A 20127-nucleotide genomic window follows, 5' to 3' on the forward strand; every position below is an offset into this window, starting at 1 on the left:
CAGATGTACTTCCGTTAAGACAGCGGAGCAAAAGCACAATGACGACTGTGAGGTACGAGCAAGGCTCGGAGATGGTGGAAGCTCCCAGGTGAGTGGAATGGCCTGTATCAGTGTACGATCTGGCCTTGGAGTGTAGTGTGTGCCCTTCCTGAGGCACTAAGTAACTCTAGGCAGTACAACCAAGTGAGACAAGAGTTACGGGCTACATTAAGTTCATGTAGCATACAATCTTGGTGTTTTCCCCCCTCTTTAAAATCCTGTTATTTAGGAGGAGCGATATCTTTAAGGAAGGAAGTGTGCTCTTGTGATTGACTTCTTAGTTACATTCCTTAACTATTCTTAAGGGCTACAGAGTACCTAGCCCAGATATGGTGGGTTCATGGCAGTTAGTCCTGCTCTCTTCTGTGCTGTGGAAACACTGTCAAGATCTCCTGTGGGCAGCATCTGGCTCTGCTTTTCTTAAAAGCTGCAAGTCTTAAACTTCCTTGCTCTGTGAGTGGTCACAGAAGCTTGTGTTTTGTGTGGATGGAAAATGGGTTCTTCTAGGACATCCTCCTTTTCTTCCCTTCCACCCCAGCAGTGAAAGCCTAGATACAGTAGCTTGTGGCAGAGAGCTTATTTCAGCTTAGGCAATGGGTAAGATGTTTTTTTCAGATGGAGCTTGTTTTGCTGAACACCTAACATTATCCAGAACTAGACTCCTGTGAGAGCACAGCAGAAACAGTGTACTTAAACTTGTTTTCTGGTTTCTTCTTATGTCAAAGGCTGGCTACCAAACCCAAGACACAACTCTTGCTCTTCATTAGGTGTAAAAGTTGCCAGCATTACCTCTCAGCAGTGCTGAGTAAGTGTTCTGGGTTCTTCTACCTCCTTTTCTGTGGAAGCTGTCTCATGAGTCCATGTAGCAGGTTTTGCTCTTAGTGGCTGTTATTAATATCCAAAATGGTTATTTCTGCTTTTCACAAGCAAGCCTTCAAGGTGCCAGTAGAAGCTAGGGTACCTCATGCTCTGATATGCACCTCCAGAGCTTGAAAACAATCTGCTGTCCTCATAGTGACCTGACTCGTGCTCGTCTGCATGTCTGAAGCTATGGCCTCAGGTTAACACTTGTATAGTTGAGACATGGGAAAGTCAGTGTTTTTGTGTACTTCAAGGGGCTTGGGACTCATAACTCCAGGGTGCATGTCAGATGCTGTACATCAGTTCTGCCACTAAATGTATGGGCAATACTGGCTTATTCAGAGCAAAGGATAAAGCAGTGCATATCATGTGTGCACAAGCATGTGACCTGCAGCAAGAATCCTGTAACAGCAGAAACATTAATTAAAGCAGGTTTCATGAAAGTGAAGTGTTCCAGGTGTATGTTAAGTGGAAATTCCAAGGTGAATATTCCTTAAAAACAGCCAGAAGTGTAGCTGATAGCTGCACACCTCTAACATTTTGTTTCAGTTCTAGGAACAAAGTGAGGAAATGGGTCTGGAGACACTGGAGATAGAAAATTAGGCTTAAACAGTGAAAATGATGGTGTGTGTGTGGGGGAACCTCTCATTCTTACTTAGCCTGATCTGAATACAGATGGTGCAATATCAGCATTGGTTGCTGGGGCTGTAGGATACAAGTCATTAGACTTGTGGCTAAAAAGGGGGATAGCCCACGTGGCAGAAACACTGCCAGTATGTGGGCCTGTTGTGAAGGATGAAGAATATCTAGATCTTCTGAGTTGCTACATTAATGCTTCAAAAACATTTTAATTTGCCTCAGAAAAGCATGGAAGCATCAATATTGAATGTGTATATGCAGCTGCTCCTGCACAAATAGCAATGATACCAGAAAGAAAGCCACAGCAAAACTTGCTGTGGCTGTGCTATTATGCAGCAGAGTCTCTTTCGATAGAAAAGACTGAAATGTAAATTCTTGGCTTTGGTTGTTACTCTGTCTGTAAAGTCATCCTGGGGCCTTCGAGGCTTCTTTTCAGGTGGCTGAATGAAAACTTGATCTAAAGAGACCTTTTTTAAGGAAGTTATGGCAAGCAGCCATAGACAGAAAGTGCTCTTCTAGCATTAGCTCAGCTGCTGCTGCTCTGGTCTTCCAGTTTCCGGTCTGGTGTTCTGCTCTGCACAAAAACACCTCTGTACTATGGCTTTTTCTGGTGCCAGTGTTCATTTTCTGAGCATGTACTTTACTGAAATAGCATTAATGTTTTTGGGCTTTCTGAAGTAGCATCTGCATGTTTCCTGCACTTCCAGAATGTGGGCTGGACACTGGAGTCCTCAGCAGACTCTTGGATTACTTATACTTTTCTGAGTGAATATTTCTTCTAAAAAATCTAATTTGGATTGCTGAAGTGAGAATGGGAAGGAGGAGGGACAGAGGAGGTAGCCTTTTAAGAAGCACAGGTCATCAAGCAGTTGAAAAGTGAGATGCTCCAACTGGATGAGATACCTTTCAACTTCTGTAAGATCAGTCAACCATGATGCCAGAATGCTGGTTGTTGGGTAGATGAAACTCCAGACCTCTTATGCTGTAGCAGAATACATCTGTTCTCCAACCCTGAAAGAAGCTTTTGAAAAATGATTTGCTAAGTGGATCTACATTAGTATGAGCCAAGGGCTTTTGCCATGCCAGCATAAAGGGAAGTTTGTCCTGTCTCCCCCCCCCCGCCCTGACACACACCCTGATACTATGCCTGTGCTGTGGCCCAGGTGGCTGCTCACTACTTGGTTAGGAGTAAGTAACAGTCCTTCTCCCAGAATAAGGGGCAGCCATGTATGAAGTTGACATCTGCATTAGGATGTGACTTGTGCTATTCCTTTGCCAGCTCTCCAATGGCAGAAGAGCCCAGTATAAAGATTGATGATGGTTGTGATGAGGATAATGAACCGGACAGCTGTTTCAAGTAAGTAAAGTGCTTCGTTTACCCCCAAAAGCTTGAATGTAAAGTCAAAATGAAAGGCAGATGGCTTGCTGAAGTAGAGAAGCCCAATAAATTACTTGATGTTGAAACTTGTTCTAATGAGTAATAAAGGCAAGTAAGTTCAGGAAGCTTCTTTATGTCTCTAGAGATGGAAGCTCAACCCAGAAATTGGCTACAAGTCCATCATGTTATGGAAAATGAGTAACTCAAACTGTATTCCATGATTTTTTCCAAATTAATGTGTTTTGGAATGTATAAAAGCACAAATACTGGTGAGAATTAGGTGAATTAGTATCTGAGGCTAATGGTAAGTGCTATGCCCTTATCAAGATGGAACTGCCTGACCTTACTAGTGACTGACTCTGTTCTTGAAGTAGTTATTTTCTGACTGTGTTCATCACTTGTCACTGACTTAAGACAAAAGTATGTTATAGGAGTTAGTGATCTGGTAATGAGAAGCTTGTTTGTCTGCTCCTGTACTGGGAGAACAATGAAATTAAGTCAACTATCTCGGTTTGTCTTGTATGGGACAAGATGTTATAGAATTCAAACCTAGTGATTACAAATGCATCTCAAAGACTTTAAACTAAATAAAAGTAATATGGCACAACATTTGAGTAACTGCTCTAGGATGTTGGCAGGTCAAACTGGAATAATGTATATGCTTCAGACTTTAAGTGTACCTAATAAAGATGCTTGTCTTTAGCCTGTTGGCTGGTTAGACTCTATCTCTGAACATGATAGAGGAATGCAGCTTAGTTCAATAAGCCCAGCAAGATACTACTTCACCACTTCTAAGATACCCAGCCTTGTCTTAAACTGATGAGTTATTGATGTGCTAGGGATATGCACCAAGTAGAAGTTGATGCTCAAACTATTCCAGAGGAAAAAAGTAACTTGGGATCATTTGGGTGCAGTATACATTACTGAATTGACAAACTTTCTGTACCTGGTATCCCTAATGGTATGGGGGAAAAATTGCAGCAACTGTATTTAAAGGGCAAGAGAGGATGGACACCTAAACAATACAAAAAGGAATCTACCAGTACTTACTGAAAGTTCTGACATCCTAACAGTAGATCCTACTGTTAATCTACTTGGAGGTGTTTATTCTTAACTACTATAAGCACTGGAAGTTTAGACAATTAAGTCCTGAGATGACTTAGCAGATTGTCATCTGAACATGGAGTGTGCAGAGAATGGTTTCTACCTTAGCTCTTGGCAGAGTATTGAGTGACTTGTATCACTACCTCTTGCTAGATGAACAAAGGCCTAGCTTTAAACCAGAAGGCTTAAAGCTTACCTGCTAGGCAGTAAATCTTCCTTAACTGAAAACAGATGTTGGAATCCCATTAGGGCCAAAGATAACTCTTGCAGTTGAAAGAATTTGGCTTCAGTAATGTCTGTCTTTAGACACGTACAAATCTTAAATCTGAAAGCTAAACCAACATTCCTTTTTAAAGGTAGAAGAACTTTTTATTCATATTTCAAGAATACAGAGGTGGTGGTAGAGCATTTTAAGTACTCTTTTCCAGATCCTCTGACTCTACAATAAACTAATCTCATGACATGCCTTAAGAGTGATGTGCATGCTTAAATCTTCCTCTTGACCAATAGCTACTACATAAACCCACTTCCTAAAGCTTGTAGCTTATAACTGGGTGTTATATTGCAGACTTCTAGTGTCACTGCATTTGTGACACTGAATAATGTTTTGCAGAAGTAGAGGAGTACTGTACTTCTGGGGTCTGTAGCTAATGAATGTAGTTTTTAGCAAGTTGACAAAGCATTGTTTTCAAGTACTGCCTTAACTTGCATCATGAATGTAACTGAGTAATTTCCTCTTAAACTAGTGTGACAGAACTCTAAAAACAATGTGAACTGCAGTAATGCTGCTCTTCTAGCTAATATCAGCAGTAAAATGTCACCTGTCCTGACACTTTCTCTTCTCTTACAGTACCATTAGGAGAAAAATTTCTCCACTTGTGATGTCATTTGGATTCAGGTAAAAATCATGCATGTAATGTTATAGGGGAAGGTAGGTGTAGCTGTTACTTCTAGTGTAAGATCTTAAGAGTTACTTGCAAAATAGTGACACCAGCCTGCTGCTTCTGGAAATTACTGAACCCTCTGTCTCTTCCCCTAAAAAGTAACTTCATAAAAGTGATTTGATTGGGAAAGAAGACAAACCACAGGTATGACTACATTCTCCAGGAACAGCAGAAAGCTGACTCTAAATGCTACTGAGTTGGGGCAAAAGCTCTAATGGCTTACCCTAGGTTGAGCAGCAGGCCTTGAACAACCAGTTGGTCAGCTGCATGCTGAAACAAAGTAAGCCTTTTAAAGATGGTTACTTTTAAGAGAATGCCCTACCTGTGAAGTGGAAGGGAAACAAGTGTCAAAAGACAGCATTGATACTTGTGTGCTTAAAACATTCAGGTTTGCAGCACTGTTAAATAGCTGTGGAATTATTGATTAGTAACTACAGCTGAGTCTTGAGTAGAAAATATGCAGCTCCATGTAGATGATGCAATTCTTGCAGCTGAACAATTCAGAAATGTATTTTTGAAGTGATCTGCTTATGCAGACAAGCCTGAATCTTTTACAAGATACCTCACACCTGTCACACTGTAAAACAAATCCAGGCTTGTGCTTCTCAATCAGGGAGTGTCAGTAATTCTGTCCTACTTATCAAGTTGATCTGTGTTGCCTTTTTGCAGAGTATTTGGAGTTGTGCTCATCATTGTGGACATCATAGTTGTGATTGTGGATCTGGCTATCAGTGAGAAGAAAAGGGGCATTAGAGAGACTTTTGAAGGTGTTTCTCTGGCAATAGCACTTTTCTTCCTCGTCGATGTTCTCCTGAGGGTGTTTGTTGAAGGGTAAGACCTGGTCAAAGATGAAGTCAGCATGGCAAGACCTGAAGCTAATCACAAAATAATACTTCAGGCATGGGACTGTGAATGTGAATTGTCCTGTAGGCTAACTGCCTGGTCATAGGCAAGGGCCTTGTCCTCTGCCTTGGCTGCATAGATTGGCTGTTACCATTATACAGACTAATCTGTAAAATGCTTTTGGTACAAGTGAGCACCTGGAAACTGCATCAGCACTGCTATCACTTGAGCAATGTAGACCAGGTGTAAGACTTTCTCAGTGGTACTTCAGTGCTTAGTGTATTAACTACTTCATGAGAACCTACTTCTAACAGTAGCTTTGTATAGGCTCTTCTCTCTCCTCCCCAGCCTGAGTTTTAGTCTGAGTTTCTGGATTGCTTGCAAGTACTTCAGCCTATGGTTTTTGACAGCTGTGTGGATGTCTGTCTAAAACTCACTTGTTTCAGCTTCAGGAACTACTTCCGGTCCAAGCTGAATATTTTGGATGCATTCATTGTGGTGGGCACTCTGTTGATTAACTTGACATACTCCTTCTCTGACCTTGCTGAAACAGATCAGATACCAAGGTAAGAATGGTATAACTGTTAAATGTGAAATCTCTTGCTGATGGTCTTCTAGAAGTCATCTTGGGACACCTCTAAGCTAGGTGTATGCTAGAGCTAGTGCATAGCTAGAGCATACCGTACTAGCATACTGTAACACAAGTGATGGCAGTATTATTTCATAGTACAGGCTAATAAAAATGGGGACTTAGCTTTGGTCTTAGGTCTATTCCAGACTGTCTGTCTCAAAGGCAGGGACAAACTTAAATATATTTGTTGGGTTAAGTGAGTAGTGATGCCAGCAGATGTGCTACTGCCTTAAGTTCTGAGGAACACAGCCCTGCTGAAGAAAGGAGAGCCTAAAGTGAAATGATGGAGGGAAGAGCTGGATTGTAGTAGGAAATGAAGAGAGAAAGTAGAGAACTGAGGGAGGATCTCCATCCAGTGGATCTTGAAATAGAAAGTCACCAGACAATCCTGCTTCCTCTGCCTCATCTTCTCAAAAGGCCCACAGTAATGTGTGGTGAAGTTTCAGTCCTCTACTAGGAAAGGAGAGTGTATGCCCTCTGGAAATATGGTTGAATTAGTTCATGTTCATCTGACTTCTGTAGCTTGATCAGGTGAAATCTCATGTGACAGGAGTCCATTTCTGATGGAAACAATAACACAAGTCTTGAATTAGTTTCTGATCTGCAGTAGGTTTGAGGTAGGCAGTGAGCCTGTCTGAAGCTGATGGTTCAGAACAATGTCTGTTTTGCCCGTGGGCTACAAAAAAATAGATATTGATGTGCTCTGAAGGTACTTGGTTGGGGCCTGTTGCCTCACCCACACAACTCTTGAGGGTTTTTTAGGGCTTCTCTTAGTAAAGATGCTTCAGTCTTGCTTGGAACAAAGTAATGCCACCTGGCAGCAGATATTTTAGATTGGCCAAATGCCAGATTTTGAGACAAAAGGGTTTTCCCAGCTAATGTTCCAGTAGTGTTCATATGGTCCAACTTATTCCCTGTAGTCTGTCTGTTTTGTCACCTGTCTCCTCATAGCTCTGCCTGCAGAAGAAGATGGCAGTCTTAAAGCAACTTACAGTCTTAGCATAATTAGAATCTGAACAGCTTTCATGCAGATTAGAGCTTATGAGTGTGGCAGTAGTCACACTTCTGTTGCAGTCCCTGAGGGTAACATGCCCTAATGAAAGGTTGTGGTCTCTCTTCTAACCTGGTCTAGTGGGGTATGGATTGGGACAAACTGTTTGCTTCCTTGAAGTCTACTGACCTATAAAGGGACATCACTTGAAGAACAAGAGATGGGTAACAGTTTGGAAGATCAGCTAGTTAACCATTAGCTCCTAGAGGACGGAATACAAACAGGTTGAATCCCACAGAGCTGCTCCTTGGAACTGCAGTTCAGACCAGGGAGAAAAGACTCCAGAGCCTTACTCCACCACTTGTTCATCTCTTTGCCTAGCTGCTAGTTGCAAGGGAACTCTCAAGATGATAGCAGGGTCATCCTGGACTAGGAGGAAGATGGGAGAAATAAGACTTGGTCTTAAGGTGTCCAGGGCAACCTTGTCCTCCTGACTTGGACAGGCTCTGTCAGTAGAGAGCACACTGTCTTCAACTGGAAGTAATGGGATAAAGTTTCAAGAATCCCCTGTATTTAAAGTATTCACCAAGCAGAACTTTAAGATTCTTACCCAAGTGTATCGGGACCTGAAATATGTGCATATGCTACTTAAAATATCTGCTTATACACTTGCTTAAATAATGAATAAATTAGTTTGCCCTGGTCCCTAGGGATATGCAGAAGCATCTTCCCCTGTGCAGCTTTCTTCTGTAGAACCACTCACATAAGCATGCTGTCTGCTTCAAAGTTCAGTAGCAGTTCAAAGTTCCTCAGAAAGCTAAATCATCTGATCAAATGGCTGAGTGATTAAACACAGGATTTATACTGATCTGTTCTCAGATTTCTTAGTTAAGGCATGATGCATAACTTGTCTAGCTTTTTTTACTGGTTTTTCAGGTGGCTATTTACATTTAAATGTACACTTGAGAATAAGCTTTGGGCAACAAATTCAGGGTTAATAACAGATATTAAGTGTTTGGGGAGCTTGTTGCTTGCTGAGCTAAATGCCAGTAAAAGCCTGTTCAGGCAAGTAGGTGGTGCCTAGTCCTGTTAGAGCTGTTCAGTACATGTGCCCCCAAAACCTTCAATAATAAACCATGATGTTCTTAAAGCTTGTTATGCTTTCTGCAAAATCAGCCTGAGAGGTCTTCATTTGGTATGTGAAATAAAGCTCTATGCTGTCTCTGAAACAGCTTTTAAATAGCTTTAAAATACCTTTGCATCTAGGTTTAATTTTGTTCTTTTCTTTCATGGGGAACCTGACTCTCTCATCTAGAATGGTTACTCTCCTTCGAGTTTTGAGAATTGTCATCCTAATAAGAATATTCCGCCTAGCCTCACAAAAGAAACAACTTGAAGTGGTGACCAGGAGGATGGTGAGTTGGCTTGGTAACACACAGCAGCAGTAGCCTAGTTATCCAACTCTTTCTTCCCCAGATTGCCATTAATAAAGAATGAGTGGCAAGACTGCCCACAGCCCATTGGTTTGAAGCTGATAATATTGCTTAAGCAGCACCCCTGCTCTGTTACTGACAGGGTACTGGAGTTCTGTCTCCAGCTTCAGTGTAGCTAACAGTCTCTAGTGCTCAAGCAAGAGGCCCCTTCTCCTGTGAGGAGATGGCCAGCATATCAAAGTTTGAGTGTGATACCACAGTGCAACTTGACTGATCACTAGTTTGTGTGGTGTGTAGATCATCTTCCCTCACATGGGGAAGGCTGGGAATTATAATGCTTATGCCACTTATTGCAGGTGGAAAGAGAACTTTCAGATGCCACGAAGCCTTATCCTGTTGTAAATGCTCTTTTTTCCTAGCTTCATTGGGAAAGCTGTACTTGAAGCTTCAAGTCCATTTATGTACTCAGGAATAAGCAGTCTTGATTATGCTGCCTGTAACTCTTTGCTCCCCCCAGACACTTGCATCCCAATTAGATTCATACTGCAGTTTCAGAATTGGCCATGTTCCTTTCATTATAACAAACTTCAGAGCAAAATTTCTGTATGGAGCCTGTACTACTTAATAGAAGGCTACTGTCAGTTAATGCTGTGAACTTTGCTATAGCAAAATGAGGCTTTACTACTTATGACTTAACTTCATAGTCCAGATGGATGGTGTTTCCTAGTAATGGTCAACACTTGTTGATCTTTAGCATTCCTTAGGAAGACTTCTAACTCTACTTCTTTTTGGCAGGTCTCAGAGAACAAAAGGCGTTACATGAAAGATGGCTTTGATCTGGATCTCACTTATGTTACTGGTTTGTAGAACTTTTGCAGGAACAAATAGCACCTTGTAGCCTGTAATGTCCTGTTAACACCAATTACTGCAGTTCTACAGTGATATAAAGTAGAGGAAGCCTTTTTCAGTAGACTGATGAAATCTAACTACAAATTCAAACCTAGCCTATTCCTTTTCTGTGGGACTTAAGAAGCTATTGACTGGATTACTGTAGTATTTTGTCTCTGTGATCCTATGGAGACTGCTTAATGGTAGCTGATCCTTCAGGAAGGCTCTGTTCTATATCAGTAGCTGATGCACAACAAAATCTCAGAAATGGGCAGGCAGTTCTTATAACTAGGGTATGAATTGGCAATTTCATAATGTTCTCAATCATGTCTTCTCCACAGATCGTATTATTGCAATGTCATTTCCATCTTCTGGGAAGCAGTCTTTCTATAGGAACCCTATAGAGGTAAAAAGCCCCTCCGTTCTGGCAAGTTTAGTATTTTTGAATGCTGCTTCAGTTCTGGGTTTCCAATAGCTTGTGTGGACTAGATTGAGTTACTTCTAGTCCTGCTGGTTGGAATGACTAAATGCTGATATCTGACTTGCTGCACTGCACATGGTGTAGACTCTCAGCTGAGCCTAGTGAGATGCATCTCATGCAGAATGTGGACATACATGGTGCTCTGATGCTCCCTTTTTCAGGAAGACTTTAGAGAACCAAATTGTCCTGTCCCAGGCTAGTAATAGTGTGAGTCAGAATTATTAGTCCTTTAAATAAAGGACATGTGATGTCAGTATTCATGCCTTTCGCGGGGCAATGCTGCCTCATATTAAGAATAAATGTGAAGGGAAAGGAAGATAGTCATAGCAGTGCTTTCAGAAGAGACAAGAACCTGAACTGTTGGGTGATAAAAGCCTGTTGTCTGAGTGATGTTTGTTTATACAGTTACTGACTTTGCTAGGGGAAAGTGAGGGGGCAGTAGAAATAGACTAGAGCACTAACTACTCTGAACTTGGAGTTAGTATCTTGTTAACTTTTCAGGAAGTTGCAAGATTTTTGGACACCAAACACAAAGACCACTATAAAGTCTACAACCTCTGCAGTAAGTATATTTATTAGTCTTTCAATATAGCATATATAATTAGCACCTAAACAGACAAGCAACTCTTGAAAATGTGATGGAGACAATGAGATTTTCTCTAAATTTCAAATCTATTGCAAGTACATAACTACCTGTGCCTTCTGGCCTCTATGTAGCTATTGATCTTGAGTACCTAATGTATCATACCAGTGCTCGCAAAACAGATACTGATGCCTTGCAGTTTAGACTTCCTTGCCCATGCTGAATAACTGCTTCCATATTCTGCAACTCCTTATACAGTGAATAGAAAACTAAGAACCCAGGCTAAAAGTTGGGGTGGTGTTGGAGAGTTTATTAGTGAAGGCTTAGAACAGGGTAAAGGAGGAGTTAAGAGCCCTCTTGTTCAAAGGTGGCTGAAATGGTAAAAAAGCTACAGGAACAGCTATCCTGTAGTTTGATTACAGCAACATAGAGCATCAGAGCTGGAAGTTGGCAAGGTATGACAAAAAACAAGAATTGATATTGAAGCCCTGAAAAGGCAAAACTGTCCTGTTGCCCAACAGAGGGATAGATGAAGGGTCAAGGAAGGTGACAGTAGCTCCTCACAGCCTGTCTATAGGGGACTGATGCTGGGATTGACTGTGACAGTACTTCAGGGCACTAACTTTCAGATCCCTAAGTAACCTGTATGGGAAGGAGCGGCTGTCTTTCTCCATAGATGAACTTTGATTTGCAAATGAAAGGTGTGGGGAAAAATAGAGCTTGTCTTCCAGCCGGACATGCTCATGGCTCTTTCCACTTGGATTTCAGTACTATACTTGAACACTCATGTATATGCTCAGACCAGCAGTCAGGAGTCTTAAGCCACCTTTGTTGCAAGCATATTCCCTTTCCTAGCATAACCCTGGACGTTTTTCCTTGTAGGTGAGAGAGGCTATGACCCTAAGTACTTCCATTACAGGGTGGAAAGGATATCTATTGATGACCACAATGTTCCAGCACTGCAGTGAGTATTGTCAAAAAATACAGGGCAGTAATATTTCTATATGACATCTTCATCACACTGATTTCCCTCTTATCTAGGGACATGCTGAAATTCACTGCCAGTGTCCGTGAGTGGATAAATCAAGATGAAAAGAACATCATAGCAATTCACTGTAAAGGAGGCAAAGGTAGGACTTTCTTGTCTGTTCCTGTCACAAATTACTTGCACACCATTCCTATTCTGACTTTTTTGGTTCAAGTACAATTTCAAAACACAGCAGAACTAGTATTTGTCAAGCTATGCTAAACCATCCCATGATAACACTGTGAATAGCATCAGTATAATGCTGTCTGTTTAGTGTTGCACAGCCCCATTTTTAGGTAGTCCAAATCAGTTCTTAATCTAAATTGGCACCTGATCTCTAAAATGGTCTTCAGTAGCTTCCAGCCGTCCTGACTGCTGATAGAGGCTGGGGATAGAGAGCTATTGAAACTGCTGTTCTCAGAAGTGTTAAGCTGCTGCTGCAGCTCTCTGCCAGCCTGTCACCTACACTGAGTATCCTGCATGATAGTGCAGCTAGAGCCATTGAATTTCTGAATGGGGGATATCCTGGGTACTGATGAATCTTAAAGATACATAAGGCATTCTGAGATGTGGAATAGAACATACCCTTTGGGGCACAGGCTAGTGAAAGCTTCTGCAGGTACTTTCTGCAGTCTGTATTAGTGCAGCAGCTGTTGAAGTGTGTAGATGGCTGGGCAAATAAGTAAAATTATCCTGCATATCTCTGCCCCATCTTCAGCCACCTGCTGAAAAACCAAATACTTGGATTAAGCCAGAGGGGTACTTAGCATACAGAAGGCTTTATCCGCAGTGTGAAACAGCTTAAAAGGCTTTACAAAAGTAGGCATTGAAACTACCTGCAGACCAAAACCAGCTTGAACATGTGTATGGAGGGGTAATTCCACCTCCGAGGCAGTAAATCCAAATGTAAGGCAATATTGGAGTCTCTGTGCTGGCATTCTTCATTGCTGCCTTAGCAGGATTGGGAAAAAAGTCGAGGAGAGAAGCAACTCCCGACTTCTAGGGTTGGCAGTACCAGTCTACAGTCTTATCTAGTGTGGGATACTTGACTCTGGAGGCCACAGATACAGGCCAGCTTCCTAAATCTCTAGTAATTTCACAAAGAATTGTGGGGACCTAGTCAACTGCTATGTCTTAAACTTACTCTTAAATACTTTTCTTGACCTAGTGCCACTAATCTCATTCTCTTCCATCTCATGGTTTGTAACTTCATCTTTGCAAAAAGAATTGTAAATACATTTGAAAATTCCTGTAGTTCAGTGTTTCAATCCTGTTACAGGCAGGACTGGAACAATGGTCTGTACCTGGCTCATAGACAGTGACCAGTTTGAGAGTGCAAAGGTAAAAACTGATGTTCTTCTTTCAACTTGATTCTTTTGATGTTGAAAGTGCTCCTTTAGCATTTGCTTAATTGGTGGAATGCACTAATACTCTGTAAAAAGCCTATATTGAAAAAATGATACTGTGAACAGCCCCTGAAAAAGCTTTTTGTGAGTTTTATTACTATATAAACTCCTTTTTGTCAAAGACTTTTCTTAATCAGAAAGATTTGAGTGGAGCCTAATAGCAATCTTTTTTGGTGAGGCATAATAGACCTAGAATCTTCAGCAACAATTGAACTGTCTAGGTGGCATTTGAGCATGCTTTACTAAAGCTAGTATCAGTGTTTTTAAGCAGCCTTGTGCAGTTCTTGCTTTCCTTACCACTCCCACTGCCCAGTGGTGTGAGGCATCAAGATTTGCCTGTGGTCTTGATTTGACTGCCAGCATTACTGCAGGAAGCCCTTCTGAGCCTTCTGGGAAAAGGCAGAAAGATCAGGAAGCACTCAGCTGGGGCAGATTCGTGTTGATACATGATACCTGGGATATTGATCTGGAGACCTGAGTTGCTGAAGGCCCAGGTCACTCTAGGCTAAGGTGGCGTGCATGTCAGTTTGGTTTCTTCCTTTTTGCTGAGTTTAGTCTGTAGAGATCCAAACTCATGTTCAACTTTTTGTCTGCCACAGGCCACACTAGAAATGTTGAGCAATTTGTGTAGAACCATCTAGAAGTGCAGGCTTATAGTACATTCCTTGCATTGTAAGTGCAGGCTTAAGTGCCTTCCTTGGAAGGCAAGGAATTATTAGCTTTCTTCTGGGTGACAGACTTAATGTATCCAGTTTCTGATTAGTAATTCTTGTTTTAGTACCTCCTAAGAGAGCTTAACTAGAACAAGTATTGTCTACCCCCTCACTTGCATAGCTTAGATTGCGCTCTGTTACTAGATTTGAATGAAAAAGTTAGAATTCTACTACTGTCTCCTGCATGGGAAGGGGAATAGCGGGAGTGTCTTAACACTCGAAATCTTGCTATGCAGGAGAGCTTGGACTACTTTGGGGAGAGAAGAACTGATAGAAGTACAAGTACCAAATTTCAAGGAGTTGAAACTCCATCCCAGGTAAGCCTGAGTAGGTCCAGCAGCAGTAGCCAAACTAGCTCTGAGCTTTTAAGCCCTTCTCTTGCCTTGTTTTCTGTTGCTTCCTACTGCATTCTGAACTCCCAAACTTACTGTACTCCTTAGTCTTTATTTTCCTTACAGAAAGGCTATCAACTGGTAGAGTTGTACCACATCTCCCTCACCTTTTTTCAAACACATTCCTTATACTTCTGTTCATAACTTCATTAGCTCCAGTTCCTGATATCCAAGATGGCCCTGTAAGACAACTGGGCTGTGTATTGATGACTTGCTGAAGCCTGTAGCCTGGCCTGGGAAGGGCTGTGGTACTGCTGTGGCTGGGTGGAGGAATGCATCCTGCAGAGATGGTATTCATAGGGAAACATGAAACCGGCTATTGTCTCAGACCTCAGTTTGGGGCCCTTATTCATGTTGGCTCACCACATAACATGATATGCAGAGATGTGTTGAGACAAGGCTGGTGGCTGAGGCATTCCAGTGGCTAGTGTAAAATAATGGAGTGCAACCATCTTTCAGTATGTACTTGTTTAAAATAGAAATATCTTGTAGCTCTTTATACTGTACACTTAAGCATTTTACCCCTTAAACTCCTCACTTTCTGCTAGACTCAAAAGTACAGATTTCCCCTTGAAAGGCTGAATATAGATACTATTTAAAATTTAATTGTTCAACCTGTCTAGACCCTTGACAAGGAGTTGCTTGAACTGGGGAAGGGGAAGAGAATGACTGAATACTTCCTACTTGGCCCTGGAATTAAGGGAGCTATGAACTTGGAGACTTATTTGATTCCAGCCAAAAGTAGGATTAATCTGTGAGGTGCAAAAGCTGTATATAATGTCTGGGTTTTTTTGCATTACAGAGTAGGTATGTTGGGTATTATGAGATCCTGAAAAACAAGTATAACTTGAAACTCCCACCAGAGAGACAACTCAAAATAAAAAACCTCAAAATCCACTCTATACATGGTAAGAACTCTTGAACTTGGCCATTCCTCTGTCTGGTAATAGCTTCCTAGTACAGGCAACTGAACTCTACTGTCTCTCTTCCTAAGCCTGTGATAGGAACATAAACTTACTAGGATTTGGGAATTCAAATGACAGTTAAAATGCAATGAAAAGCACATTGGAAAGCAACTCCCTCCCACCTGTATTCTTTTTGGGTGACTGGTCAAATGGTGGCTCACATAAAACCTGCTCTGTTTTGGGGCGGGGGGGAAATCAGTTATCAGGTGAGGCTGACATATGGAACTAGATCTATTAATGTTCCTCAGCTTGATATACCTATGTTTCTCTGTACTTGTAATCTTGACAAAAGGCTGAGTACAAAAAAACCTCAACACTACTCACTCTGGGGGGAGGTCTTAAGCTGCTGTTCTTGTTTAGTCAGTGGAGCTAGACTCTGTAGGGCACTCCTAGCAGGACTTGCTGCTGCTTCAAAGTACAGCTTTCAATCAGTGAAGCTTGAGCTGCTTTCAGCATCCAAGTTATCTGGAATCTATTGCAAGGCATTTTGAAAGAAGACATGTTCAAGTGGGACTGATTGCACTTGGTTTTCATTACCAGTTATGTATGCACTCTGGTATAATGCAACTTTTTCTTCTTAGGAGTTGGGAAAGGCAATGGAACTGATATGAAAGTACAGATAATAGTGAGAAAGCAAGTTGTACTAGAGTGTGTATGTGCCACTCAGGCTAACTGCAAGGTAAGAATATTATGAACTTGTTAGCTGAGTCAACATAAATCAACTTTCAGCTTCTGAGAAAGTGTCCTTCTGTAAGAGCTGAGTACTGCATATGAGACTACCTAAATAGATACTGTAAATTCTGTTGAAGGTAAAATATCTGAACTTTGCTAAATTATAGGAAAAATAGTGGAAAGATAGTGAAAGACTTCCAATTTTCCTAGAAGTCAACACTTAAACACAAGTAACAGTTTACTCGGACCTGAGGGAGTTGAATTGTTGGTTACTCATATTGAGACAAATATGACTGCAGTGCTATGAATGAGTAGCTTGGTATTGTCATGAATTAGTCTCTTGTCTCCTTGTGGTAGATTTTCATGAAAGTATTACTCTGTTCTGTTACCCAGCTCTTCTTTGATTCTGAAAATGACTGTGTAGTCATTGGCTTGGAAGACAGCCCTGTTATAAGTGGTGATGTGAAAGTCAGATTTGAGTCCCGTTCTGTAAGTATAACAGCATGGAGACAAGCCTCTGAGCTTGAGCAGGAGCAGCAGTGTAAGCTGCAGCTGGGTCTTGACTGGCTCTGTTGCTGTGTGGAGCAGAGTCTGCCTCCTTCCCCAGTGATCACTGCTCTGTGGGGTGGCCCCATTGCAACAGCTGTTGTTCCATCCCCTGTGCAGCAAGTGTTGGGGAAGTAGTTAGTGTTGCTGTATCAGCCTGTGCAGGTAGGGTGGGAGTCTGGCTGTTCATGTAAGTACTGAATTAAGATGTTTCAGTTGCACTGCTGCTTTTAACAAGTGCCTAACCTCATCATACTAAGTTTGGCTGGCCCAGTTTCAAAACTTCAGTGAGAATAACTCTCTGGTATCATACTGGGCTTTTCAAGTGCAGTAGCTCTGGCTGGAGCTTCTTAAAGCAAACTCAGAGCAGGTGAGAATTCTCCTGTCTGTAAAAATGAGTCCTCCTGTCTAATGAAATCCTTAAACAAGGTCTTTATGTTTAGGCTCTCCCAAAAGGCTATGATGACTGCCCATTCTTTTTCTGGTTCAACACTTCCTTTATTGAGAATAACAGGTAAGTGATCAGTGACTGCTTTCAGATCCTAACTTCTGGTGGCTGAACAAAGCTGACTTGCTACATGTAGTGCTGAAAGCTGAGATAGCTGGTTGATCAAGCCTATCTTGATTTGTGTGGTACTGCTCTGACTCTCCATTTTAACTTGTGAACAGGCACTTGGCACACACTTGCATTGTGCCAAGTGCTTTAAACGTATGTGAGATCTCTTATCTTAATCAGCTTAATTTATTGGACTCTTCCCTAGCTCTCAAGTATTGTTAATTATCTTAAATATCAAAAGATACTGCTAACTATTCAAACCATAGGTTTCTACAGTGCTGCTGCCTGAGCAGCTAGAACTCAAATTCAGCAGCCTAGCAGAAAAAGTCAAGGCTAGTCAGATGGTGATGCTTGGGATCCAAGGAATGGTTCTTTATGTTACTGCTTCTCAAGCTCTTGATAAGGTATAACTACAGTGATAGCTTTTTTTTTCTTGTTGAGACTAGAGCTCCTGGTGGAACTCCAACTGGCAAAAGCTTGTCTTGTCTGTCTTGCTAGTAGAGTGATGTAGAAATGCAGAGACATGAGGTCCTTCTCTGGTGTACCTAAATGTGATAATCTAGATGGGGGGGGAAAACAGTGAAATAGGAAGGGAACCATCTTAACTTAATTGTTACCTCCTCTCACACTGGTGGGACCAATGAGTCTGTGTGCATAACTCTAGACTTAATGCTGAGCCAGCACCCATGCACCTTATAGTCTAGATGCAGTGATCCAGGTAGATTAAACTAATGACAGGGATATGTGCCTGCTGGCTGATTGCAGCAGAGATGATACTGTTGCAGTGCTAAGGCAGCCCTCTTGTCTTCTGATTCAGCTACAGCTGATCAGCAGTTGCTGCTAAGTAATCACTATAAACAAGTTTAGTAAGCATTAAAAGTGGAGAACATGTCTGAGCTTGCTGACTACTGAATCAAATACAAACTGACCTTCCTGATGGCAGGTAAATTCCTGCCACATCTATTCCATACAGAGGCATTTAGCTGAAGATAATACTGATTTTACTCAGTCACAATCTTGCAGATGTATCTTGGGGCTCTGGGAGGTGTGGGATGGTGGGGGGAAGTCAGGTTACTTGTTTCTTAGGCTACTTCAGGTGATAAGTCCCCTGCAGGTATGGCTAATGTTTACCTGAGCTCAGAATCCAGAGCTGTATTTGATACCTTAAAACTGAGCTTGAAGTTCTCCCTTGGCTCACTTAGGCAAAGACTAGCTCAGGCTGCAAAATACATTATTGAATCTTGTGTTTCAGACTCTACCTTCCCAGAAATGAGCTGGATAACCCTCACAAGTCTAAAACATGGAAAATCTACAGTGAGACATTTGCTGTGGAAATGAATTTCACTGAACCCTAAGGGAAGGCTGCAAGAAGGGAAACACTTGAAAGAAACTTGTCTTCATTCCTGAAGAATGTCTTGCTTTTTCAGTATGGATTGAAGCAGTCTTGTTCCAATGTACTTAATATATTTCTATGTAGATACAGCTTCTCAAATAAACTATGACATGAAGTTCTGTTGTACAGAGCAGTAATACTCTGAAGAACTAGCTTAGTGTCAGCTGTCATGCTAATGAGCTGTTGGAGCTTCTGGAGCTCTTCGATAAGGATAATGGATGTGTTATGTGACAATTGGATGCATTTATATGCAGATAATTGTTACTTTATTAATCTTACTCTTATCTATCTCTAAGCAAGAACATTCTCCTGACAATGGGTGGAGAACAGCAGTCTGCAGGACACCTCAAAAAGTCTGAGACACCTTCCCTCAGCATCAGGGTTTTTCACAGGTCAGTAGAAGGATGGGAATTGGGGCAAGGAGAAAGTCATGTAACACAGGCAGACTAACACAGGGAAGTCTGAGTGATTCAGTACAAAATGTAACATCCAGTGATATAAGGCTTTGAATAACACCTGGCCTGCAAACTGACTGGCAGCTTGCTGTGGGGTTGGAGATGGCCCTACAGCAGGGGACTTGCAATACAAGAAGCAGGTTGTTCCTTCCTCTTTCCTCTTCCCGCTTCCACCGTCTGGCAGTCACTGCTCTGCCACTGTATGCCTGTACTCATCAGCTCAAGAGCATGCCACTTATCTGGGGCTTGCCTTAATACCTGCATGTGAGGGGACTGATCTGTGTTTTTGTATCTCTTGGCTAGTACTGTAAATACTTACTGAACCTCTCTAGAGCTACACTCATACATTTCATGTATAAACTTACAGGATGCTTATTCTGCTTCAAACTGTTCTCAGTGGTGCAGTTCTTCTCTGAAGACTGCTCAAGCCTTCCTTGTTCTGAAGCAGTTTGAGGTTAGCTTTTTTGTTTTCTTAAAGTATTCTGGATATTCAACATGTGAAGCTCTTCCTCCTCAGGAACCAAGAGAAGCAGTGACATAACTGGTCATTAACTACAGAAGGCTAATGAAGTAGGCATAGGTCCTACACCTCTCATGTGCTTATTTGAGGGTAGTGGCATACTATGAAGTACATGTGTGGACTCAAAAGTTGGCTATTGCTGTGTGATAAACTATCCTGTTAGGTGAGGGTCTTTATCATGCCTGTACTTTAACTGTGGAAGTCTCTTTAATGACCAGAAGTGTCCTACAACTGTTCTGCAGTTCTAGGTGTGGGACACAGCCTAGGTCACTTTTGGGGCACCTAACTGTTGTAAATGGAAGGCACCTCTGGAGGTCATATAGTCCAAACTGCTGTGCAAAGCAGGCCCAGCTGAGGCACACTGGCTTTGCTCAATTCTGAATGTCCTGAGCTGGGGGGTTCACAGCTTAACAATCTCACAACTTTTTCTTCATTCTCTGATTGGGATTTCCCATGTTACAGCTTATGGCTGTTGAATCTGGCCCTACAGCCTCCTACTACATAGCTGTAGGTGGCAGGAAATCTTCCCTCTGCCTTCTCTCAAGGGTGGACAAACCCTGCTCTTGCCACTGTCCATCTTGGTGACCTTCTGCCTGACTTGCTCTAGTATGTCAATGCCTTTCTGCTATTGGGGAGCATGAAACTGCACACTATTCCAGATTTCGTT

General features: G+C 41.9%; 1 protein-coding gene across 1 annotated transcript; it reads left to right on the forward strand.

The window, feature by feature from the left end:
• Window positions 1-9: 9 nt before the first annotated feature.
• LOC112988173 (phosphatidylinositol 3,4,5-trisphosphate 3-phosphatase TPTE2-like) lies at window positions 10-18600 on the forward strand. Its single transcript, XM_026108448.2, has 18 exons — window positions 10-88; window positions 2819-2896; window positions 4872-4919; window positions 5635-5796; window positions 6255-6374; window positions 8746-8845; window positions 9659-9722; window positions 10093-10157; window positions 10734-10794; window positions 11698-11779; window positions 11857-11945; window positions 13122-13183; window positions 14198-14278; window positions 15156-15261; window positions 15900-15997; window positions 16384-16479; window positions 16980-17050; window positions 18345-18600. Exons 1-18 carry the CDS (start codon window positions 39-41, stop codon window positions 18445-18447), a joined length of 1536 nt encoding a protein of 511 aa, XP_025964233.2. The 5' UTR covers window positions 10-38; the 3' UTR covers window positions 18448-18600.
• The last annotated feature ends 1527 nt before the right edge of the window (window positions 18601-20127 follow it).

This window comes from Dromaius novaehollandiae, chromosome 1 (genome assembly GCF_036370855.1).
Source record: "Dromaius novaehollandiae isolate bDroNov1 chromosome 1, bDroNov1.hap1, whole genome shotgun sequence".
Lineage (NCBI taxonomy): Eukaryota > Metazoa > Chordata > Aves > Casuariiformes > Dromaiidae > Dromaius > Dromaius novaehollandiae.

Coding starts and splice junctions, on each gene's coding strand:
- LOC112988173 (XM_026108448.2), top strand. CDS start 39: ATGACGACTGTGAGGTACGAGCAAGGCTCGGAGATGGTGGAAGCTCCC. Junction 11,780..11,856: donor CACAATGTTCCAGCACTGCA/GTGAGTATTGTC, acceptor CCTCTTATCTAG/GGACATGCTGAAATTCACTG. Junction 16,480..16,979: donor TCAGATTTGAGTCCCGTTCT/GTAAGTATAACA, acceptor CTTTATGTTTAG/GCTCTCCCAAAAGGCTATGA.